This window comes from Schistocerca americana, chromosome 3 (genome assembly GCF_021461395.2).
Source record: "Schistocerca americana isolate TAMUIC-IGC-003095 chromosome 3, iqSchAmer2.1, whole genome shotgun sequence".
Classification (NCBI taxonomy): domain Eukaryota; kingdom Metazoa; phylum Arthropoda; class Insecta; order Orthoptera; family Acrididae; genus Schistocerca; species Schistocerca americana.
In genome coordinates, this window is record NC_060121.1 from 506724509 (window position 1) to 506750555 (window position 26047).

Sequence of the window (26047 nt, forward strand, 5' to 3'; positions counted from 1 at the left end):
TACAACTTAAGACTGCTCAGCAGATCTGCACCGGATCTACAATATTTCCGAACCGGTGCAATACTGATCTGCACCGGATCTACCGATATTCCGGAACCGGGGCAATACTAGATAGTGCCCCCCCCCCCTCAAGCATTTGAGGTAGGACACCAAAAAACTCAAAACGTGTTACATTTTGTAATGGGTGCCATCAAACTATATTCAATTTCCTGTGGTGCCTCTCCTGCTCCCAATCGGCCGGTTTGACAACCTGCCCCTGTTTAAAAAAAAAAAAAAAAAAAAAAAAACTCACAGTAAATACTGGATGGGATTATTTTTAACCGGGAGAACAGGAACTCTTCACTAAATTTGCACTCTTAATTGCCTATTAGCTAATAACTTGATGTTTTGTGTGACATAAAATTAAATATAGGATACATAAAACCAGTAAAGATAATAGACCAGCAAGACAGTACACATTTCTTCAATCTTTAAGTCCTAGCATTGCTTTCCTCACTAACCTTAGTGCAGCTTTACATAGCGTGCTTTCCTTCTGGGAACGAATCCACTAGCTCATCAAAGTTTGTTAAAGGTTTTGCTACATGAAAAAACCGAATGATGTTGTCTAATACTGAAAAAGCTATTAATACTTATGAATAGTACCCAAGACTGGTGTGCTTTCTCGATCTGATTACGTGTATTTTGTCACTGTCTGATACAGAACTCGAAATAGGTCTGCCTTATATTGCAGCAACTGTAACACACACTGCCACTGTTTTGGCACAAATGGTCATTTTTATAACACGACAGAATATAATCACGAAGTACCAATATCAAATGCTTAAGTTTCATGTTAGGAAATAGTTTCACATTTCATTCATACGGTCTAGCTTCTGGAGCATAAGACTGAAAAGTAGTATTACAAATTTTTATATAAATTTGGAATCATCATATTCTTCCATAATTTGTGTGATGGGCATAGGCAGAGATTGTATACTAGCAACATACAATATCTTGTTGCAGAACATGATGCTCTACAACATGACAGTCGTGACTTCTGTGCCTGTTTGACCAGGTACCATCTAGATTCTTCCCCCAGATATCAATTTCTGAGAACTCCACAGGCGGAACTGTCCTTGGTTCTCGCCACCCACCTGGCCTTAATTTACATTTATTTCTTTGGTCTTGGCATTTCTACTCTGTCACTATTCTTTTCTTCACTGCCTTTTAGTTTTCTGTATCTTTTACTTTCTGACATGTCTATTTTTCCCCACCCCTCACCCCATCGCCCACCTCCACCATATATTTTGCACTTATCTTGCCGCTCTTATTAACTCTTGCACAATGTTTTGTCAGTAATCTCTGTATTTCATATTACCCTATCTTCCAGCTTTAAGCTCTCAGGTTAATCTCAAATCTCAACTGTTGAAGTCCCCAACAACCAGTCTTCCCTTCTCCTCCCGTCCATAGTGTCTCCCCTAACTCATGGTTCTGGGCAACTTTTCTAAAGTCTCCCCATTTCCCAAACCTCACCAGTCCTTTCCCTTCACCCCTATTCCTTCCCCTTCAACCCTCTGCCAGAAGATGGAGCCACTGGTTCCGAATGCTTGCTCATTTAAGTGCCTTTATATGTGTGTTCTCCTGCTGTGCTTGGTGAGTAAATATTTTTATCAGTCCAATGACATGAACTAGTAGTTAACCAGTTCAAAGAGTTTGGTAACCACTAAGACGAGCAATTCAGAAACAGGTGAAGCATTGACTCCTCATGTTGTGTATAAGGCAACCCAACATGTAGGATTGTTGGTGTGATGGAGGGCCAAAAGATGCTCCATTTTGCACAAAGCAATGCTATTCAAAATGGTTGCATTACAATTGTACCACACATGGATGGTTTAACTCTTCCACTTTTAGTGATTGGTTCCAGAAAGTATTTTGCCTGACATTTCTTGTCCTTAAACTTTCTTTGTATGTTACTCCAAAATTAGTAACAAAATTAGTAACAAAATTTTGTTTTTGCCAGATTTATTTTTCAGTTACTGATACAATTTAAGAATAATTAAAGGCCTAGAGCAGGGTTTCCCAAACTGTATTCCACGTAACACTGACGTTTCCAGAATGAGATTTTCACTCTGCAGCGGAGTGTGCGCTGATATGAAAGTTACTGGCAGATTAAAACTGTGTGGCGGACCGAGAATTGAACTCGGGACCTTTGCCTTTCGCGGGCAAGTGCTCTACCATCTGAGCTACCCAAGCACGACTCATGTCCCGTCCTCACACCTTTCTTCCAGGAGGGCTAGTTCTGCAAGGTTTGCTGGAGAGCTTCTGTGAAGTTTCGAAGGTAGGAGACGAGGTACTGGCAGAACGAAAGCTGTGAGGACGGGACATGAGTCATGCTTGGGTAGCTTTGCCCGCAAAAGGCAAAGGTCCCGAGTTCGAGACTCAGTCCGGCACACAGTTTTAATCTGCCAGGAAGTTTCAACACTGATGTTCCGTGGGAAGTGAGTAAGTGCTCTGCAAAAAATCTATTAATAAGATGGCTTTTTTCGATATTTTGGTATTAGTAATTTTTTTTAATTTCATTAGGATTATGATTTTTGTGTTGTTAGTTATGATTCAAAATTGAAACAATCACCGAATACAACAAATTTTTCTCCTTTTTTAAATATAATTAACCTTTAAAATAACAACAAGGCGTTCCATCAGAGTACCAGGATTGTGAAAGTGTACCATAAGAGCAAAAAAGTTTGGGAACTCCTACCCCAGAGTCATAAACAATCCACATGTATCACAGAACAGATAATCAATAAAATTCACCCCCAGATAGGGTGATGTTGACCAAAAAACGGGTTGCATTTTTCCTGATCTGTAAGAGCAAAAGGTAATAAAGACAATTTTTTTTTTTTTTTTTTTTCAGTACAACTGAATACCCATCCCCTGAAAGAAAAACCAATATATTAATTTTATTGACTTCAGAAATATTTAAATTTAATGTTAAAAATAAGTCAATTTCACCTCGTTCGATGGTACTCCAAATGCAGTTTGAATTTGCAGGAAGTGACTCCATAATTTTAAAATTAAATAACATGGAAACAAAGATTGAGAGAAGAAAGCAAAAAATATTATGTTTATTGCGAACGCTCTACAACTTTTTACAGCAGTTTTGAAATAGTTACAAAAGCTATCAACAGATGCCATTATATGCTACTATGCAAATGGTCTCCACAAATAATTCACAGGCAAGTGGTCTCCACAAATACTTCACTGTTCTGATTAGATAATAGCTGGTGAAAATGAATAATAAAATTTAGCATCACATCTTGCAGTGCCTCAATAGAAATGGATTCAGATGCCCCAAAAATTCAATCTCATCCAGCGTGGTGAGATAACTCCGAAAGGTAGTGCCTTTCAATATGACTCACAAAGAGTGATCACAAGAAGTCAGACAGTGTGAATACAGAGCTCAATGCTGCCTCCACCAATAAATTTGGCATCATCCCATTTAATGACTATGCCCAAAGTATTTCATCAAGAAAGCGGAACAGATGTTCAGTGCAATATTGTCGACTTCCACCTCACATGAACCTCCCTCTCTCTCTTTGATCTTCCAATGCTATGTGGTACAAATTGTTCCAAAATTGCAATGCAGTGTTCTTTACTTACCAATTATCACATAAAAATGGGCTGAAAATGCCTCTGCTGCATACCACAGCCCAAACAGTAATACTTTGAGAATGTAGTGATTTTGCTTCACACAAAAGGGGATTTTCCGAACCCCAAAATTGCCACTTTTGTTTATTCACGAATCCATTCAGGTGGAAGTGTGCTTCATCCTTCATTATCAATCACTGTGAGAATCTGGTTCACAAAATCAATATTTTGTCAAATAGCGTATAAGGGTATGACCCAAAGGCTTTGCATTTTGAATGGAAACAGGTGTATACCATTCCTCTGTACTGTATGTGTGATGGAATGGCTTCAAACGAGTCTCTGCTGCCATTCTTTGGACATATTTCCTTGGAGGCTGCTGAGTAAGACCAGAAATGGTGGCAACATTTTCAGGAGCAGCTACAGTTGGCCTGGGGTCAACATATCTGACTGGATTTGGCAATGGGCATCCAAATGGTTTTTTGCACTGGCTCCATCCGGAACATGAAACAATGTTTGACAACTGCATCTTATTGTCATAATACTGTCTTCTACCCTTTGATGTTCCGGTACCAGAAATACATGTCATTCAAATGAAGTACACGATTTCAACCTGTTCCTTCAGAACTTTAACATCTTTCCACGTTTCAACAGTGGAACTGATCACTCTGGATTTCACAGTAATATTTACAGACACTACATACTGTGATTAAAGTGCCCCTACAGTAATCATGATAAACATATTTTTCGTTGAATTCTTTGTTTTCAAATTATTTAATTTCAAAATCACGGAGTCCTTTGTTGGGCACAGTGTCTAAGCTTTATAGTTAAATATACAAAAAACACATACTTAGGATCTTATAAAACTTAAGCTTGGGAAGTGTCACAAGAGCAACACATCACAGTTGCAAACAATGACACTCTTGCCTTTGGCTCTACTGGGACTAAATACTCTGGTTTCATAGAAAGTGCTTTCCATCTCTCTCAATATAGCTAATACATGTTTAAAATTGTTTGTAATTGAAATAAATCTTGCTTACTCACCGTCACTATCTGGATTACATTTCATCCGTTTAGCAGGCAAATATCGTCGTGGATCTGTCACGATCAATGCCAGCACTGAATGAGGAGGAAGCTGTGCAGGTGATGCAGCTCCTTTCAAAGTTTCCCAGAGCTGCTTTTGTATCTTCACACATTCTAAACTGTACGTATCACTGCAAATATCATGCCACCATTCACAGTCGTAACTTGCACTTTGTTCACACTCCTGACTGTCCTTTGCAGGTTCATCCACCTCCATATTGTCATCATAACTGATAACGCACTTGGTCTTATCAGACTGATCTTCAAAAGACTCAACTGACATTGGCCCCGTGTTCACATTACTAGTACTAATTTCATCCACTAGTTTTTCAAGATTTTCTGTAACAAAAGGGACTCTGGTATGACTGGTTGTGGTCATGCTAACAAAGTGTAATGCATCTTGAAGAATGGAATGAGACAATGGCCCTGTCAAACTAAATCTGTTCAATGTATCCTTCAGAAAAGTCATTTTAACATGTCCGCTACTGCTTTCAAATTTACGTGTTCTATTATAAAGTGCAACCTTTGAACCTATCTTTTCTATTTCCACCTTTTTTTCTGGTCCTTTACGTTTGTGCTTGATGCTGCCAGCAGATGTTTCACTACGCACAGCATTTCCACCAAAAGCAGATGGAATTGTTTCAGTTATGTCCATATTACTTTCAACAAAATTAAATGTATCAATCAGTTCATCACAAAATTCTTCATAAAATGCTGGATGGATCCACAACCAGAGCGTTCTTTCATCAAGTTCTTCCCTTGTCACATCCTTACCTTCAGAACTTACTACCTTTGAAGGTCTCCAAAGAAAACTAATATTACCTATAGCACCATATGGATAAGACTTTTTTCTGAATACCGTGATATTGCCTTCTCTGCTCCCACTAATATAAACTTTAGCCGCAAATGTCAGACCACATGCTTTGTCTGTGTGTTGCTTCAGACCATCAATTATTTCATCCAAAGGGCCACATAATTCGATGCAACAATAATATGAAACATCCTAAACACACAAAAAAAGATTATTTCACACAATAGTTCACTCTGATCTTAATCTAACAAAGTCAATTCAAGGACAAGCATAAGTAAACCTCATAGTGCAGATTCAAAGTAACAAATTGTAGGGACTTATAAGCTGAAAGTTATTCAGTTTCTCAATTATACAAAAAAATTAATTTACCACTGCAAAAATAAATTTGTTTTTTTATCTTAAACTATCTTTGCTGATGGAATAGGAAACTGGTATTCATACGTCTCACTTGCTCTCATATGTTACACATGTGTAAGGAAAATCTTCAAAAACTGATTAACAAACCACTCAAAAGTTGAAGTACCTGCAGTAGGCAGTGATTGGCTGAAGCACGGTAGCATGCTCGAAAACTTTTATCGTTTGGAAAATTGGGCAATTTATAGCCCCATTTCTCAATCATGTGGAATCTCTTTGCATGCCAAATATGAGTTTCCAGCCATATAAATTTTCGTTGACGTCTATTGTATTCTTGCAACAGATTACTAGGTCTCCGTCTATATTTTCGACTTGGTCTCTTAGATTTCAGTGGCAAGCCACTCTTTTCCATCTGCAAAGAAAAATATTGTTTTAATACCAACACATGTTGTTGTTGTTGTTGTTGTTGTCTTCAGTCCTGAGACTGGTTTGATGCAGCTCTCCATGCTACACTATCCTGTGCAAGCCTCTTCATCTCCCAGTACCTACTGCAGCCTACATCCTTCTGAATCTGCTTAGTGTATTCATCTCTTGGTCTCCCTCTACAATTTTTACCCTCCATGCTGCCCTCCAGTACTAAATTGGTGATCCCTTGATGCCTCAGAACACGTCCTACCAACCGATCCCTTCTTCTAGTCAAGTTGTGCCACAAACTCCTCTTCTCCCCAATTCTATTCAATAACTCCTCGTTAGTTATGCGATCTACCCATCTAATCTTCAGCATTCTTCTGTAGCACCACATTTCGAAAGCTTCTATTCTCTTCTTGTCTAAACTATTTATCGCCCATATTTCACTTCCATACATGGCTACACTCCATACAAATACTTTCAGAAACGGCTTCCTGACACTTAAATCAATACTCGATGTTAACAAATTTCTCTTCTTCAGAAACGCTTTCCTTGCCATTGCCAGTCTACATTTTGTATCCTCAATACTTCGACCATCATCAGTTATTTTGCTCCCCAAATAGCAAAATTCCTTTACCACTTTAAGTGTCTCATTTCCTAATCTAATTCCCTCAGCATCACCCGACTTAATTCGACTACATTCCATTGTCCTCGTTTTGCTTTTGTTGATGTTCATCTAACACATAGCTGATATTAAATTCTTAAAACATTCCCTGCGGCTCGTCCCACCGTGTGTCCCAGTGCAACTCTCTCCATCCAACTGGCATGAGTTTCGGTGACTTCCCAAGATTGCAGAAGCGATTATTATGTCAAATTCTAAGCTGCAGAAGGCTCAAAGGAATATATTTATTTACCATGAGATAAATAATTCAATATGTTATCACTTCTTTTTGACCCCCTGGTGACCTCATGATACTTTTTCGTGCTGGTTTTCAATTGTTTGGTTCACCCTATGTCCCGATTGTTGTACTGAGCTCTTTTAGCGCAACAGATCACTTATTGTTGTTCATTACAATACACACACCATCATTTGTTAATGTTTGCTGACAAGAAAAGCTGCTTTAAAATACACACACTGTCATTTGTTATTGTTAGCAACCACGAATAGCTGCTTTAAGGTATGTCATGAAATACTGATTAAGGTTATGAGATGGAAATGGAAATGAGCCTTTGGCATCACTGGCCGGGAGGCCCCTTACGGGGCACGTCTGGCCGCCTTGGTGCAGGTCCTATTACATTCGATGCTGTGGTGTCTCCGCCAGACACCACACTTGCTAGGTGGTAGCTTTAAATCGGCCGTGGTCCATTAGTACATGTCGGACCCGCGTGTCGCCACTGTGTGATCGCAGACCGAGCGCCACCACAAGGCAGGTCTCAAGATACGGACTAGCACTCGCCCCAGTTGTACGGACGACATTGCTAGCGACTACACTGACGAAGCTTCGCTCATTAGCCGAGCAGATAGTTAGAATAGCCTTCAGCTAAGTCCATGGCTACGACCTAGCAAGACGCCATTAGCCTTACATAGCAATTGATAATTATCGTCTAAAGCATGTCTCAACAAGAACGATGTATACAACAAGGATGGATTAAAGTTAAGTATTCCCAAAGCAACGTACTTTTCTTTATTGCATTCATTGAGCGTCCTGTTTCAGACTTCAAGATATTCTGCGGGAGCTTATAGCGTGCATATCGGCCCCCTCAAAATAACAGTCGGCACTTCTGTCGACACATCACATGGCGACGAGTCAACGGAAAGGGTCTTGTTCTTTCTAATTGCTTACATTTACTTGTGTCATGGCTTCGCCGGATGTACTGTCCGAATTTTATCGCTTGCAGAATCGGCAGACGCAGGCGTTATTGGATGCCCTGGGACAGCTCGTCCAGGGTCAACGCGCCATTCAAACCAATGCAGCAGCCGCCGCTTCACCGCTACCGCAGCCACAACATGCAGTTGCACCGCCGTTTCGCAACTTTGACGCGGCGCAGGAAACATGGACCGAGTGGTCACGCCAGTTTGGATTTCATCTCGCCGCCTACAGAATTCAAAGTAACGAGCGGCAGCCTCATTTATTGTCGTGTGTAGGGGTGCAAACGTACCGTGTGATAGTGAAATTATTGCCCTGACGCGACGTAGCAACTCTGTCCTACGAAGAAATTTTGTCTGCTTTAGATACCTATTTCAAAGAAACAGTTAATGTAGTTGCAAAGAGGTATACTTTCTTTCGTACAAAGCGTACGGCCGGTCAGACTAATAGGGAGTGGGTTGCAACTCTGCAAGGCCTTACAAGGGATTGTGCTTTTGAGTGTGAATGTGGACTCCCTTATTCAGATACTATGGTACGTGATGCAATAGCACAGAACGTTTCTGATGTTCACATACGGGAACAGATTTTGAAACTAGTTAATCCCTCCCTTCAACAAGTGATAGACATATTGGATAGACAAGACACGATTGACTTTGCTCAGGAATCATTTGCAACTTCGCCAGCCGTGTGTAACGTTAACCGGCCCGCCGAGCGCGCTGCGCGGACTGATAAACTGCCCTCGCGCACGTCCACGCTGCTGCCGCCACGCTCTAAACCAGGTGTGCCGCGCCAGCATACAAATGCAGTGAAATCATGCCCGCGGTGTGCTACTAGACATTCGCGTGACAATTGCCCGTCACGCCAAGCTATTTGCTTTTTCTGTAATAAGAAAGGACATGTTCCAAGTGTTTGCCAGAAAAAGCTCAGATCAGACGATCACAACCATTCCAGGCCCTTTGCTTCGCGCCGGAATCGAACCAAGAATACTCAGGCTCGTGAACCTTCACCCATGGACATTCATGTAGTTAATTCCACTCCGCCCAGTGCCACTCTTTCTAACAGTGACTGTGTTCGTCCCACACAAAGTGTGCGTCGACGTCGCCGGAAATCACGTCAATTAGCAAGTGATGCTGTACCTCTATCAGTTCAAATTGCACGAGACAGTCGCTCTTGTCGTCAGCTGGACAATAAACTTTTCGTAGATTTGGACTTTAATGGCAAGGTCATAGCATTCCAGCTCGATACCGGAGCTGGAGTTTCATTGTTCAATCACGACACGTACATACAACTGGGCAAACCTCCGTTGCGTGCCGCAACTGTTAAGCTCACTACATATTCAGGACAGCAGATCCCTGTGTTAGGACAGTGCACTCTTCTTGCAACATAAAAGGGACAAACAAAACTTGTGTCATTTTACGTTCTTCGTTCTTCTACTGCAGTGAACTTGTTTGGTTTAGATTTATTTCAGTTGTTTAACTTGTCTATTGTAAATCACGTCCTATCAGTGAATCAGACTGTGCCTTCAGACAATATTTCTCGGCTATGTGAAGAATTTGCAGACATTTTTGCACCGGGCCTTGGTTGCGCTAAGAATTATGAAGCACATTTGGAACTGAAAGTAAACGCGCAACCAAAACTTTTCCGAGTGCGCAATGTTCCCCACGCATTGCGTGATGAGGTCGCAAGAACATTAAACGATTTAGAATCACAAGGTGTAATTGAACGTGTGCAAGCTTCTCTCTGGGCTTCACCCTTAGTAATTTTGCCAAAACCTTCCGGAAAACTGAGACTTTGTGTGGACTTCAAGGGAACAATGAATCCACAACTCGTGATTTCAACTTTTCCCTTACCCCGCCCGGAAGATCTTTTTGATAAACTGTGCCCGGGTAAATACTTTTCCAAGTTGGACCTAGCAGATGCGTACTTGCAAATCCCAGTGGACGCCGAATCCCAGCGCGTCTTGGTGGTTAACACGCATCTTGGTTTGTACCGCTTCAAAAGACTGCCATTCGGGTGTGCATCCGCCCCTGCATTGTGTCAGCAATATTTACAAACTGTTTGTGCGTCGGTCCCTACTGCTGCGAACTATCTGGACGATATTGTGATCTCCGGAAAGACAGCCGACGAGCATTTAGCACACCTACGAACATTATTTCAGGTATTGCGACAAAATGGTCTTCGCTTGCGGAAGGACAAATGTGTGTTTTTTGCTCGTGACTTACCATACCTGGGACATGTAATCAATGCCCAAGGCATACATCTGAGTCCAGAGCACCTCCGTGCCATACAGGACTTGCCTTCGCCGCAGAATGTGAAGCAGCTACAGAGTGTGTTGGGTAAAATTAACTATTATCATCGCTTTCTGCGCAATGCCTCTTCCATTTCAGCTCCGCTTCATAGCTTACGCCGTAAGGGTGTTCCGTTCGTCTGGACGACGGAATGCGAACGCGCCTTTCGCCAGTTGAAATCGGCGTTGCTTTCTAATACTTGCCTTACGCCATTCGATCCCCAGAAACCCCTTTTGTTGATGGTAGATGCATCGGATTTCGGGATCGGTGCTGTGCTTGCGCACAAAGATGGATCGCATGATCGCCCTATTGCCTTTGCGTCCAAATTGCTCTCATCTGTGCAAAGAAATTATTCACAGATAGAGAAAGAAGCTTTGGCTCTCGTGTTTGGTGTTACTAAGTTCCATGATTTCTTGTATGGTCGTCACTTTACCATCATCAGAGACCACAAACCTTTGACGCCGCTTTTTCATCCGAACAAGCCTGTACCTCTGCGTAGAGCGCAGAAATTCATTTGCTGGTCTATTTTCCTCTCGCAGTACCGCTACGATATCTTGTATCGGTCCACTGCTAAGCACGGAAACGCCGATGCGTTGTCCCGTTTGCCTGTTGCTGAGGATAAAGCATTTGATTCTTCCGAACTTGCTTGCATGTTCATTGATGCGGAAACCGATGAAGTGGTCGAATCGTTTCCGATTGATTTTCGTCGTGTAGCTACAGCCACAGCTGCTGACCCTGTCCTTGCTACCGTTTTGCGTTTTGTTCCTACGCAATGGCCTTTGTCAAAGTCTCGGATCGAGGATCCGTTGGTTCGCTGATTTTTTGCTCACAAGGAGAGACTTTTTGTTCGACGTGGTGTTTTGTTGTTGCGTTCTGATAATGATCAGTCCAGAGTCGTGGTTCCATGTTCGTTACAGTCCTCTGTTTTACGGCTTCTTCACCAAGGACATTGGGGTATAGTGCGAACGATACAACTTGCTCTTCAGCACTGTACTTGGTTCGGAATCGATGCTGCGATTACGAATATGTGTTCTTCTTGCATGGCGTGTGCCGAACAACAATCCGCACCACCGCGGAAAGTCTTTGCATTGCCAAAAGCCACTTCCCCTTGGCAACGCTTGCACATCGACTTTGCTGGTCCATTCTGGAATGCTCGATGGTTGGTTTTGGTAGATGCCTTCAGTAATCTTCCTTTTGTTGTCCGGATGTCTTCCACGACGTTCTCTGCCACCATCCAAGCGTTGTCTGATATCTTCTGCATTGAAGGTCTTCCGCAGACTATTGTTTCCGACAATGGCCCACAATTCATGTCCGCAGAATTTCAGTCATTCTGCCAGGCCAATGGTATTCAAGATCTGACATCCGCGCCGTTTTCGCCTCAGTCAAACGGTGCCGCTGAACGATTGGTCCGGACTTTCAAGTCACAGATGTTGAAGTTGAAAGAGTCGCATTCTCGGGAGGACGCGTTGTTGCTCTTTTTGTCCTCGTATCGCTCTCAGCCCCGAGATGGTCGCTCGCCAGCTGAGTTGCTCCACGGTCGTCCTCATCGAACCTTGATGTCTTTGCTGCACCCGCCGCTTCAGGTTCCTGTGCAGCAGCAGTCCTCTGCTTTTGCTCCAGGCGACGTTGTATTCTATCGCGACTATCGAGGTTCACGGCATTGGCTCGCAGGGCGCATTCTTCGCTGCCTCGGCCGCACGATGTATTTGGTTTTGGGGGCCTCTGGTGAGGTGCGTTGGCATCTCAATCAGCTGCGCCTCTGTCGTCGCACGGGTTCTGCCGCTCCCCGTCTGCTTTCAGCGACGGTGCCGTCCGGTCAGCGCCCTGGGGACCCATCTACTGGCTCGCCTCATCCCCAGGTGTTACCGACGATGCCTTCCATTTTGCCCCACGGCGACGCGCCGCCGCAGCCGCCGCCGCCGCTGCCTGTTCTCCCGCCGGCGCCGCCCGCATTCGACGCTTCGCTGCATCCGCCAAGCACCTCGCTGGGTCACGCACCGCCGATCGCTTCCCGTGACCAGCTGTCCTCCGACATGGAACTCTTGCCCGCTCCGGACCACATGGCGTCTTCGCGCGTCGGATACCCCAACGCAATGGAGGTCGACCCTTCGGCCACTCCTGTCTCTTTACGGGCGCATACACCGCATGTTGACGTGCACCCTGGACTAGGTTTTCAGGCGTTTCCTAGCTCCCCTCGGACCTAATGGCCGGGTGCGGGTGGCACAGCCTCGCCTGTTGTTAGGCTCCCCACCTCATCGCATACGTCAACATGGGGTCCTCCCCACGGCGGGCGGAAGCCGTATAACACGACCGTTCGCAGATTTGCGGGGAAGGAATGTGGTGTCTCCGCCAGACACCACACTTGCTAGGTGGTAGCTTTAAATCGGCCGTGGTCCATTAGTACATGTCGGACCCGCGTGTCGCCACTGTGTGATCGCAGACCGAGCGCCACCACAAGGCAGGTCTCGAGATACGGACTAGCACTCGCCCCAGTTGTACGGACGACATTGCTAGTGACTACACTGACGAACCATCGCTCATTAGCCGAGCAGATAGTTAAAATAGCCTTCAGCTAAGTCCATGGCTACGACCTAGCAAGGCGCCATTAGCCTTACATAGCAATTGCTAATTATCATCTAAAGCATGTCTCAACAAGAACGATGTATACAACAAGGATGGATTAAAGTTAAGTATTCCCAAAGCAATGTACTTTTCTTTACTGCATTCATTCATTGAGCGTCCTGTTTCAGACTTCAAGATATTCTGCGGGAGCTTATAGCGTGCATATCGGCCCCCTCAAAATAACACTGTGTCGGCACTTCTGTCGACACATCAGATGCCACATTGGGCGACCTGGCGCATGGGATGGGTATGAAATGACGATGAAGACAACACAACACAGAGTCCCTGAGTGGAGAAAACCCCCGACCCAGCCAGGAAAGGTTATGAGATGACTGTTTATCTTCTATAATAATCATGGTTGGCCACCAGTTGTAAAGATGTTTCATGGAATGTTTAGCTAAAAATGGATCCGTCTACTTCTTGGCAGCAACGAAACAAAGATGTTGAAAACCATTAGATGAGTGGGGACTACCCAACTATATGAACTACTACCTAAATAAAAGTGATTCTAGTGACTCTCCTGCATCTGACAATGATACAGCTTACGATCCCCAAGATTCAAGATCCTCTCGTGTTCAGATGAGGTTCTTGATACTGTATGTAACTCCAATAATGGTAATGAAAATGGTATCCCAATTTATAAACCAACTGGGCAAAGAATAGCAAGAGCAATCTTAAATCAAGATTCAGAAGTTAACATTTCCACCCACTTTGACAACCCTTCTGACATTTACTAAATGTTGGTAACACAAGACATATTTAACAATATGATGTTGGAAACAAACAGATGTGCAGCACAGAAACTGTCCAGAATGTCAGGTAAAAGAAGATCTCGACTAGCCAATTGGGTTGACGCTTCTGAGGAAGAAATGGACACATTTATTGGCGTAATGGTAATTATGGGGTTAAAAGAGGTCCCAGAAATTTCACTTTACTGGTCAAAGAATCCACTGTACAAAATAAAGTTATAAAAGCCACTATGCCTCATGATCGATTTCTGGCATTATTATCTTGCTGGCATTTTGTTGATAATGATGCCCTGGAAATGTAAATGACAGGATTTACATAATACAGCTGTTAGTTGAACATCTGCAGAGTAACTTTCTAAATGCTCTAAACCCTGGAAGAGATGTGGTAATTGATGAATCTAAGATTCCTTGGAGAGGAAGATTGATTTTTAGGCAGAATACGCCTAACAAGTCTAACAAGTATGCTGTAAAATTTTACAAAATTTGTACAGAGGAAGGGTACGCTTCTACCTTGCATATTTATTGAGTGAAAGATGACAAACTGCAAGATGCAGGTCACTTTGAGGCTATCACTATGAAAACGTGTGACCGCTTTTTGGGAAAGGTCACGTTCTTTATGATGACAATTTCTACAAACGCATTTCTCTAGCGCATAAGTTGTTAGATAGCATTACGCTTCTCTGTGGAGTAATTCATTCAAATGAAGCAGAACTTCCCAAGGATAATGTGGAGAAGAAGCTTTAAAAGAGGGAAGTATGTGGAGCCGAGAACAATAATGGACTCAAAATTTTTAACTGGGTGGATATACGGAGAGTTCTAATGATTTTAATGGTTCCTGGACATACTGACGTTTTAGAGAACACTGGGAGAAAGAACAGAAAATGAGAGGTTATAATGAAAGCAAAGGTTGTGCTGGAGTACACCAAGATAAAAAGAGGCGTTGCTCTCAGTGACCAGATGTCTTCGTATTATTCACCATGTACCTCTACAGTAAGCACTTGGATTCTGCACTGGAAAAAGAGCACTTCGAGGAGAAAAATGTCATTTCAAAGAGACAATTGCCTTGTATTTATGTGGATATGCTACCTGTGCCACACCTCCGTCAAGAAAGCAAGTCCATACTTTGGGAAAAATTGAGGGCACTGCACATTGTGCTACAAAAGGATTTTCACTCAGGAAGGCAAAACGGCAGCAGACAACAAAACTAAGAAAGTTACAACCTTCTGTGATGATGTCCCAGGGCCACCTAAATTGTGCATCAGTTGCCTCAATGAAAACCACATCCAGCAACGACTTTTTAAGGTTGAAAATGGTGCAAAGGTTATGTTAACCAGTATTTTCTGTATTGTTTGTATACTTTGTTTGTGTGTTTTGCAAATAAATTAGGAGGGCAAACTGAATTTCAAAAATAAAAAACCAAGAGAGAATAAAATCAAGTATGGCGTTTTAAGATTGCAATTTTTAAAGAATGCCAAGTTTATGTGAAAACGATTTTTTTGTATTGTTTTCTGTAGGATATGCATTTATCAAATAAAGCAGTATGGTAAAAATGTCCAACAAAAAAACATTGTTTCGGTATCATTTCAGGGTCTAGCTGGCCACTACAGCAGCCGTTTATGCAGTGATATTTCCCCTTTTCTAATAGTTAGCCCAGCAAGCCCCTACATGGTAAAGTGACATCTTACAGTCATACAATTACACTTGCACCATTTGGGACACCAATGACCCGAGCTGCATTTCTGCGAAGTTTTTGGCTGGTCACCCGTGGGCCAATATGCAATACAGGTGAGACATCAAATTTTCCTCAGTAGGGAATGTGTTAACTCTTAGAAATGCAGTACCAAAATTGTAACCATTTTTAATCCTTTAGACAAAGTGTGTCTCACAATGCCATTTCTTCCATTATCCTATCTTGGTTCCCCTTTTGTTTCAGAGATACAGATTTTATTATTATGAATATAAAATTCATATAGGGGAACAATAACTCCAAAGCAAATCCAGGAACCGTCATTTCCATTAGATGTGAATACAATGGAACTGGAAGTGAGCAGCAAATGCCTACAGCTAACCTGACTCCAGACGTCACGTTTTTGCTCCTGTTAACCATTCAGCAAGATGCTATGATAGTATGAGCAGTGGACAAGCTTGCTGACACCTAAAATGCATACCAGGTGCTGTAACACCCTCAAAGATGATACTGTGTTCACCTGTATCCGTATGAAATCAACACAGGTAGTGGCAGTTTACCTTTGTTAAGTCCACACAAATGGATGTGAGTGACGTTTCATTGTAGCTTCACTAGCCAGTCACCATCCACTTCACACAAGGGATCCCCCACACAATTAGGCACTGGCCATTCCTGGCACCAATTGTTCTGCTTGAGTGTACAGAAAACTAGCTTTGCTCAAAGTCATCACAATAAAGTCAACATTGCTGAAACAAAAAATATGTATAAAAGCTGTCTCACTTTTTGGAAGATGGAATATCCGCACTATGGTGCAAGACTTTCCGGACATTTGTGGAAGCCCTCAAGATCCGCATTAAACAGCCATAATTGTACTGGATTTAGCCAGACTTAACACTGCTTTAAAAGCCTTGCAGAAAAACCAGGCTACTATGAGGGTTGAATGAAAAGTAATGCCTCCACCTTAGTTACTTGGGTTTAGATGGGAATATTTTAATAAATCAAAGGCAGAAATAATTCTTAGAATGTGATCTTTAATTACCAATATTCACTTTTCCACATAATCACCAGCCAATTGGATACATTTCTGCCAACAATGAACAAGTTTTCTGAAGAGGTCACGGAAGAAGTCGACACTGTTTCCGCAACCACAGTCTCACAGTTCTCTCAACGTCTTCATCAGAAGCATACTGATGTCCCCACAGATCGTCTTTCATTATCAGGAACAGATGGAAGTCAAAGGGTGCTAAATCTGGCAAATTTAAAGCCTGTGCACTTTCATTTCAGGAGCCAGCATCTGGTGTACCTATCGTGCACAGATCTTCTCAATAATGCGACCCACAGGTTCTTGTGAAATGCCGATTGTGCTTGCAATTTTTCTCTGAGTAATATAACGATCATCCTGAATCAATCTGTCGACATTTTGCTTGTGAAACTCACTGGTTACTGTCACAGGATGTCCAACTCTTTGTTTGTCGCGAAGGTCAGATGTTGCCGTCTCAACATCTTTAAACACACTCGCCCAATGACGCACAGTATTCACATCAACACAATCACCATAAACTGCTTTCATTCTCTGATGAATCTCCTTTGAGGTGACACCTTCTACTGTCAAGAATTCAATGACTGCACTTTGCTTAAATTGCATTGGCCGACCGTCTGCACAAGGTTCCATACTTTACACTGAAACAACACAACCGTTCAATGCTAAGGATTCCCGCCAACTGGAGCTGTAGATAAGAGGCTTCAGAACAATCCAGTACCTGCCACATACCAATGCTGCCAACTGTTGAAGAGTTATGAAGAATGAGGCACTACATTTCAGTCAACTCTCGTAGATGACGGTTCAATTCGGGAGGAAAGTTACACTTTTTTTCTGGAGGGTAAAGGACATTGTCAGACCCAAGCAACACCGTATTGGCTTTTGTCATTCGTAATGATCTGTTACCCATCACTGAAAGCCCGCTTGGGATCTCAGAACGCATTATAACTTCGCGTCTGTTAACTAGCTGCAGGCAAATGACACTGTATATATACCAATGCTGATCTCGACTGCAGATGTAAGAGTATAGTTTACCTTGCTATATCTAACAACTGCATCCTTCTGTCAATGTTCGGTGAAAAACTTAAGCAAATATCATGCCCAGTGTACCACACATTCCTTGAAAATGGAGCTGTAGCTCCAAAACACTTTGGACGGCAATCAGAAAATAAATTTGTAACTGATGACTGAATATTATTAATCAATAATCTCTAACCTAGAAGTTACAGTCACAGCCAGCCCACAGCATAATGTCTATTAATAACTTAAAGGATCAGTTTTACAAACACCTCAGCAAAGTGGTGCATGGGGAGTGCAACTTCAAGATCATCTGCGTATTCGTGGTGGCTTCAGTGCCTCTACCAGGTGTGATTCTGCTGCTTGGTCAGAGTGCCAATGGGCAAGATGAATGGAAATGGTTTATGGCTGCTTGAATTTGTGCAAAGCATCAATTATACATCACTAAAATGCACTTTAAAGGCAAGATGAGGCACAATGTTTCCTGGACGCACACTCGCTCCAAACACTAACATCAACTAGATCTCATTTTTACCAATAGGAAAGATTTCCACCATGTTCTCCACACATGCTCTTTCCACAGAGTTGACCAGAACACTGACCATGTATTAGTAGTCACAAAAGTTCGCTTCACACCTAAAAAGATTCACACTGCTAATACACTACGCAGACCAAGACAATCTTTGCAAAAACTAAGGACTCCATAGCAATAGAAATATCTGGTGACAGAGGTTGGAAAGAAGTTGACACCGGGGACCTAAACGTACCCACTGTTGAAGACTGGCAGAAGATCAAGTCACATCTTACTGTAACGACCAACACTACATCTGGTGCTTTGAAAGCAAAATCCCAGGATTCATTCCTCAGGAATATTGATGTCCTGAAACCCTTCCTTGCTTGTGTCAGGCAACTCTGAACTGGCACTCAAACCTTTACAAACCTACCCACCTGGTCTACGCAAAATATGTTAACTCCATGGAGTTATAAAAGGGAAGCTCTCATGACCTCACAAAATTGAAGTCGACATTTGCCATTTTAGTAGGTTCTGATGAGAGTATTTTGATAAAAAATGCCAGCTTGCATTATTTAAAGGTGTACAAGTAATTCTGATTATAGTGAAAATGAAAAGAAATCACATTTAATTCATAAGTGGATCTGTGATATTTTCTCTTATACACACAAACTTTCGTTGGGCTGGTTACTTTTACTTTAGTAGTTTTATTTCTGTAATTTGACCTTAGATTTCCTATCAATACAACTCAAAGAGCACTTTGCTTGAATGATGCGAGAAAGAAACACTGCAAACTGTCCAGATATGGCAAAATATGTTCCCAGCACTTTCGGGATGAGGACACAGACAGAACATCAGTTTCATTATCCCATATTAAGGAAAATGCTGGATTATGAAAGCAGCCTTTTCATGCCACATACTTCTCTTCTTGGCTATTTGAAATGTATAACAAATTGAAAGTTATATTAATGAAGCAAAATGTGTCAGATTACTGGATCAAGTATGCCTTTTAGACCAGAAAAATGTCTGAAAATATCTTCCGGACACACTGTTGTTGACAAAAGCATTGTAATACTTACTACTTAAAACAACTGTTGAGTATATACAACAGAAATTAAGAACAAAAAGCAACTGGATATAGTAGTCTGCTAGCATTTGGCCCTACTAACATGGCAGTGCTGGTTTCAAAACAATGTACAGCTTAAATATGTGGTGCCACCTCCCTATGTTATACCTTCAAGTAAGATGTAGCATCTTGCATCACACCTAAGTAAGAGACAGAAGCAGGCATACAGCTTTATATGTGAGTCATGTCTCTCACGACAGGTGCCCTCAGATCCAGCAGCTAACTGCAAGTAGTTTTTGCTGTGGCCAAAAGGTGTCAGCATCTTATGGACTATGAAATTTTCAAGTTGTTAAAACTGTATATTTGAGAAACAAAACTGTGTTTACTGAGTTTTTCATTAATTACTGCTAATTTGAGTACTTATTAGTGGTATGAATGTGAAGTACTAAATGAATGAATATTGTTATGTCTATTAACTAAGTATACAACAATGCGAGAACTATGTACCAACAAAGTGAATCATACTCAGCAGTAATTGTAAAGTGCAACTAGCCACTTTATGGGACTTAGGAAACAAGATATATTTTATGATAATTGTGTTATTTAAAGGGGGAGTTATTTTGATATTTGTGGACTTTATAAACTTGTTCTCTTGATAAACTGTTCATAAAAGCCATTAAGCTGTGATTGGTCAAAAACAAAAGACGCAGCTTTGCACGGTTTAATACTAATAGTGGATTGGTTATGATGTATACCAGCCAATCAGAGGACAGTACGTTCGCATGTATTTCATGGGTTAAGAAATTGCTCTGTGAAGTCTAAAAGTTCGGTTTGGATCTCAGCCATGATCACGTTCAGACGTGGATATAAAGAGCTCTGAATAGATGTGAAAATTATATGGAATAATGGTTAAGTCTTAACTGAGAAGTGTCGCAAATCGGGCGCAAATCTGTGAAAAAGATGAACACATGAAATTCTGATTTTAATACATAAACTCTGACTTTTGAATACCCAAACCTGCATGCACGTTATACAAGGTGTGACTGCAAACTGAACATTTGTTGTGGTCAAATCGTGTAATATTTGAGTGTGCTTTCTGTTGCAGACAACCCGTGTTTTAATCCTTTTGGTAAAAGGTTTGGTTAATTATCGTAAGTTGACTACAGAGTCCACCAGAAAAATGTATATACACTTTAAGGAACAAAAAGTATAACTTATGTGTTTATTTTACATTTAGTAATTGATCACACATGTTGTACAACCTTCAGTTTAGCACATGGTTACTTTAAATGTTCAAAATGTTCACTCTGTTGGCAGCTATACACACAACAGAACAACGAGCGGTTGCTGCAACTAAATCAGTCAGTACTACAGTGGAGATCGCTGCACACGTCACTGTAATCTCCTGGCGAATTTCCTCCTGCATGTGTGACTTACGTCGACAGACATTATCTTTACAGGTTTACACAAGTAGAAGTCCATAGGTGTTAAATCTGGCAACTGTGGAGGGAACTCGATGGGCTCCCTTCGTCCAATCCAATGCTCTGGAAAACTGTCATCCAGGAAAGCTGGTAGGGATAGGTTGTAGTGTGGCAGCACTCCGTCCTGTTGGTAGAAGACCTCTTCATCAGCTCCGTAAAGTGCATATATACCTGGCAAAATTGATGTGCATAACATTTCCAGGTACACATCTCCTGTGACAGCAGCAACAAAAAAAAGGTCCTATTAAGCCCATAGATGATAGTCCACACCACACTTGAACCCTTGGTAGACTGGCCGCTTTATCCACATAAACAAGCAGATTTTCTGGAGCCCAGTACACACTGAACTTACGCCAATTCATGGTTCCATTAAGTTCAAATTATGCCTCGTCACTGCACACTACAAACTGCCTATTGGCTTCTCTCTCGGTTTCTTGGGCCAAAGTTCATCTGATGATTTTACTGACCTTTCACCAGCACGAGTGGCTGGCATTGTCAAAGCTTCACTCTCTATTGCTGGTGGTGAACTAGAGCCAAGCTCGCGGCCACAGACTCAGCTCCAGTTCACCACCAGCAATGGAGGGTGAAGCTTTGACAATGCCACCCACTTGTGGTAGCAAAACATCAGTAAAATCATCAGCAGAGCATCGGTTGTTTGGTTGGTTGGTTGATTGGTGTTTAAGGGACCAAACAGCAAGGTCATCAGTCCCTTGTGTCAAAGGTGGTTGGATGGATTTACATCTCAGAAGAGTCATAATGATAAAAGGTTAAAAAACGTAAAAGTGCAGTCGTGTTGTCAACAGTGAAAACAAAAGGAGGGAAGTCAACAAGTGGGCAACCCCAAGGCTATGTTAAGAGGCAGGAAATATCCCACTTCTGATGCAATACAGACAAGACCACCTGCTATTCAAAAGTGTTCAACCACTAGAACGTGAAAGTGTGTATTGTAAGAGGAGGCTAACCAAATCTAAAAAGCAATAAAAGTAGAGAGTAAAAGGGAGAGAAAAGAGGATCTTGGCCAGGGAGGGGAGTCAGGAATCTCCAAACACAGCTTGCAGTGGGAAACACCCCCAACCCTCACCGCCCTGCCCCTACTCCAAAGGGAAATTAAAAATCTTAGAACTGAAAATAAAAACCACTTTCACAGAGGAAACTCAGAACAAGTTCAACCATCTGGGAATCGTCTGCCAATAGAATCGTCTGCCAATATTGAAGGTAAAGTGCGGGAAAGTCTGTACTTAGTACGCAGAGCCAAAACAAGGGGGCATTCCACAAAACTGTGGGCTACTGACTGGAAGGCTCCACAATCACAACGTGTGGGTGGCTCATTACGCAAAAGAAAACAATGGGTCAGCCTGGTACGGTCGAAGCGGAGACGACACAGGGTGGTCAAGTCCTTTTGGGAGAGGCAGAAGGAAGAATGCCACAGGACAGGTGACAGCTTAATCGCATGAAGTTTATTAGACAGGGAGGTAGCCTCCCTAGAGTTGGCCCATGATTGTGCGAAGTGGGATTTGATATGAAGCCGTAAATCCGCTACAGGAGAGGTTACAGAGAAGGGGGTAAGTGACTACTCCCCCAGGCAAACGATCAGCAAGCTCATTACCTGGGATACTCACATGGCCAGGAACCCAAAGGAAGTCAACGGAACAAGCAGCATGGTGAAGATCAACGAGACAGTCATGGATGGCAAAGACCAAGGGATGACAGGAAAAACACCAGTCAATAACCTGAACACCACTCATTGAGTCCATACATAACAAAATGTGGTTGAGTTGCGACCGTTTAATAAAGGTAAGGGCCTGGGAAACTGCCACAAATTCCGCAGTAAACACCCCACATGCAGTTGGCAGGAGATGATTTTCCACAGCAACAGAGGACGTGAAGGCATATCCCACACAATCAGCAGATTTAGAGCCTCGGTGTAAAAAACAGCAGCATCCCAAAACTCCCATATAATTCGGCGAAAACAACATCAGAACACCATCGGGGGAACGGAATCTTTCGGACCTCGGCAGAGATCCATCCAAATCCGGGGCCGAGAAACTAACCGGGTGTGGGGGGGGGAGGGGGGGGGGTCGGACAGGGAACGTGGGACACAGGACAAAGAAGGAAGCTGAAAATCACGGCGAAGAGACGCAAGGCAGAGCCCAACCGGTAAACCCACCCGAGGGTGGGAATCAGGTGGGTGATGTCCTTGGTCTGGGAACAGATAGAAGAGGAAGGATGAGTGGGAGAGGAACGGACAGTGATTGCATAAAAAAGCACAAGCTGGGATTGCCAAACAGAAAAGGGGGGGGGGGGGGGGGGGGAGGATCCCAGCTTCAACCAGGAGACTATCAACAGGGCTAGTAGGGAAGGCACTGATGGCCAAACGGATACCACGATGGTGGACAGGGTCCAGGAGGTGCAGTGTGGAAGGAGCAGCTGAATAATAGACTTGACAACCATAGTCCAAGCAAGACAAGCACTAAAGCCCAATAAAGGTGGAGAAGAGTGAAACGATCTCCATCCCAAGAGGTGTGGGCAAGGAAGCGAAGGACATTGAGTTTACAGAAACATCCTATCTTCAGAAGTCTGATATGAGGCAGCCAAGTGAGCTTGTTGTCGAAAAGAAGACCCACGAAATGAAACTGTGGGACCACAGGTAATCGTTGTGCATCGAGGTAGAGCTCCAGATCGGGGTGGACCGTAGTACGGTGACAGAAGTGGACCACCTGCGATTTTAAAGGAGAGAACTGAAACCAATGTGAGAGAGTCCATGCAGAGGCACGCCATATAGCACCCTGGAGCTGCCGCTCTGCAGAGGCCACCGAAGAGGAACTAACCCAAATGCAGAAATCATCCACGTACAGAGCAGGGGTGACCAAAGGACCAGCAGAGGTCACAAGCCCATCTATAGCAATGAGGAAAAGAAGTAAACTCAATACGAAACCCTGTGGGATGCCATTCTCCTGGATCCATGGAGAACTAAAAACAGAACCAACCCGAACCCCGAACGACCAATGGAACAGGAACTGGAGGATAAAATGATCGATCAGAGACCGTACCTCTCAGAAGCCACACTGGTAAGGGGACAATAGATACCGAGAGTCAAGGATCCAATTGAGCCAACGGGCTACCATCTGTTCAAGTAACTTGCAAACATCATTTGTCAGATTAATTGGCCAATAGCTTTCGACAAACAGGGGGTTCTTACCAGGCTTAAGGACGGGAACCGCGATGCTATCCCTCCATTGAGAAGGGAAGTCACCCTGGAGACAGATACGGTTAAGCACCCAGAGAAGATGTCTTCGTTGTAGAGCACTTAGACGTTGAACCAATTCGTTATGAACGGAGTCTGGGCCAGGAGCCGTATCATGAGAAGAAGAAAGTGCGGAAAGAAGTTCCCATTCAGTAAAAGGTTCGTTGTAAGATTCTGACTGACAAGGGGTAAAACATAAGGCGGAAGCTTCTGCCCGCTGTTTCTGGTGAAGGAAAGCAGCCGGATAGGAGGTTGATGCTGATGCTGTTGCAAAATGGGTCGCAAGATGTTCCGCGAGAATCAACGGGTCCGCGCAAAGGCCATCTGGGAGGGCAAGGCCCAGGAGGGTAGACTGTCGATGGCAACCTTGGAGAGAGCAAAGTGTAGCTCATACCCGTGACATAGGGACAGTAGAACCGAGGGAAGAAACAAAGTGTCCCCAACACACCCATTTGCTCCGTTTGATTAAGTAACAGGCTTTGGCGCGAAGGTGTTTAAAGATAAGATTGGCAGCGCATGGGTGACTCTTAAGGTGTTACAAAGCTCGACGGCAATCACGGATGGCAATGGCCGGACTCCACCACAGGACTTACCAGCAGCAAAATGGTCCAGATGAGCATGGGATAGCAAGGCCAGTAGCGCAAACAATCACATCAGACATGTCATGTAGGACGTCATCAATACAACCTGACAAAGAGGGAGAAAAAAATGACCTGTTCAGTATATAGAGGCCAATTGGCACGTTGAAAAGACCAACGAGGTAACCTGTCCATCGGAGAGCGGGAGGGAATGAGAGAATTAATGGGAAGTGGTCACAGTCACAAAGGTCGTTGTGTGGCGACCAGTGTAATGAAGGGAGGAGGGAGGGAGAAGAAAGAGAAACATCAATGGCAGAAAAGGTACCACGACCGACACAAATGGGTAGGGGAGCCATCATTAAGAAGGCACAAGTTGTTGTCTGCAAGAAACTGTCTATGAGAAGACCCCGACAAGATGGAAATGCACTGCCCCACAAGGGATGATGAGCATTAAAATCCCCAAGGAGGAGGAAGGGGGGAGGAAGCTGCTGAAGAAGGACAGTTAAGGCAGCAGCTGTAAGAGTCCTGTCAGGAGGGAGATAAAGATTGCAAACTGTGACCCCAGAGTCCAGGTGGACCCTAACAGCAACCGCTTCCACTATAGTTTGAAGAGGAATCCACATGCTAGCAATGTCCGTATCATCAGTAACATGAGATTCCTGTAGAACCACACAAGCTGCAAAGTAAAACGAAATAAGGGATTTCAACCCCGGAAGGTTGTGGTAATATCCATTACAATTCCATTGGATAACCACAGAACGATGATTCAAATGAGGGGTGAACAGGCTAAAGCCAGTCATGCCGCCGGGTCACCATCCGTCACCAACAAGGAGGAGGTGACATCCATAAAAAGCAAGTCAGAGTCAGGTTACGAAGGCGGGGACGGGACCTCTGGTGACACCAGAGGCTCCTTGTCCCAGGACTTATGTGTCTTCTTCTTTTCCGTTTGAGATCGAGGAGGGTTGTGCTGCAAAAAAAAAGCCAGCTGCAGCAAGATCTGGAAAAGAAAGCGAGCGGGCGACCTGGGGGCCCACAGACCGTGGTTCTCTTGGTCGTCGTGTGGCAGCAGCCCTTTGGCCTGGAAGGTGGTGGAAGGGGGATCCCGGAAGGGGCGCCCTCGACCTGCAGACGCTGAAGAATGGGACACTTCTCTGGCTGGGGAGGGGGAGGGGCGCCCAGAGGGGAGGGTGTGGGAACCGCAGGGGAGGAGGAGTGGAGAGGAGAGGGGTTCGGGACTGGGATAAGGAAGGGGGAGGAAGGGGTGAAGATGTAACTAAAGCATAGCTAGACGTCATTGACACAGGATGAAAATGTGCATACTTCTTGTGAGCCTCAGTGTAGGTTAGACGATCGAGGGACTTATACTCCTGTATCTTCTTTTCCTTCTTATAAGCCAGGCAATCCAGTGAACATGGAGAATGACTGCCATGATAATTAATACACACAGGAGGGGGAACACAGGAACTCCCCTCATGGAGAGGATGTCCACAGTCACCACAGAGAAGGGTCTGCGAACAGTGGAAAGACATGTGTCCAAAATGCAAGCACTTAAAACATCTCATAGGTGGTGGGATGTACGGCTTCACATCACATCGATAAAACATAATATTGACCTTC

General features: G+C 43.4%; 1 protein-coding gene across 2 annotated transcripts in view; it reads right to left on the reverse strand.

Annotated features, from left to right (window-relative positions):
- Positions 1-26047, reverse strand: part of LOC124605734 (ribonucleases P/MRP protein subunit POP1) — an 87126-nt gene that overhangs the window by 48286 nt on the left and 12793 nt on the right. For both annotated transcript variants that reach the window (XM_047137614.1, XM_047137613.1), the window contains exons 4-5: positions 6042-6284; positions 4669-5710 (exon numbers count right to left, since the gene is read on the reverse strand). In XM_047137614.1, the coding sequence (XP_046993570.1) occupies positions 4669-5710; positions 6042-6284 (1285 nt within the window). The remainder of the gene's footprint in view (positions 1-4668; positions 5711-6041; positions 6285-26047) is intronic.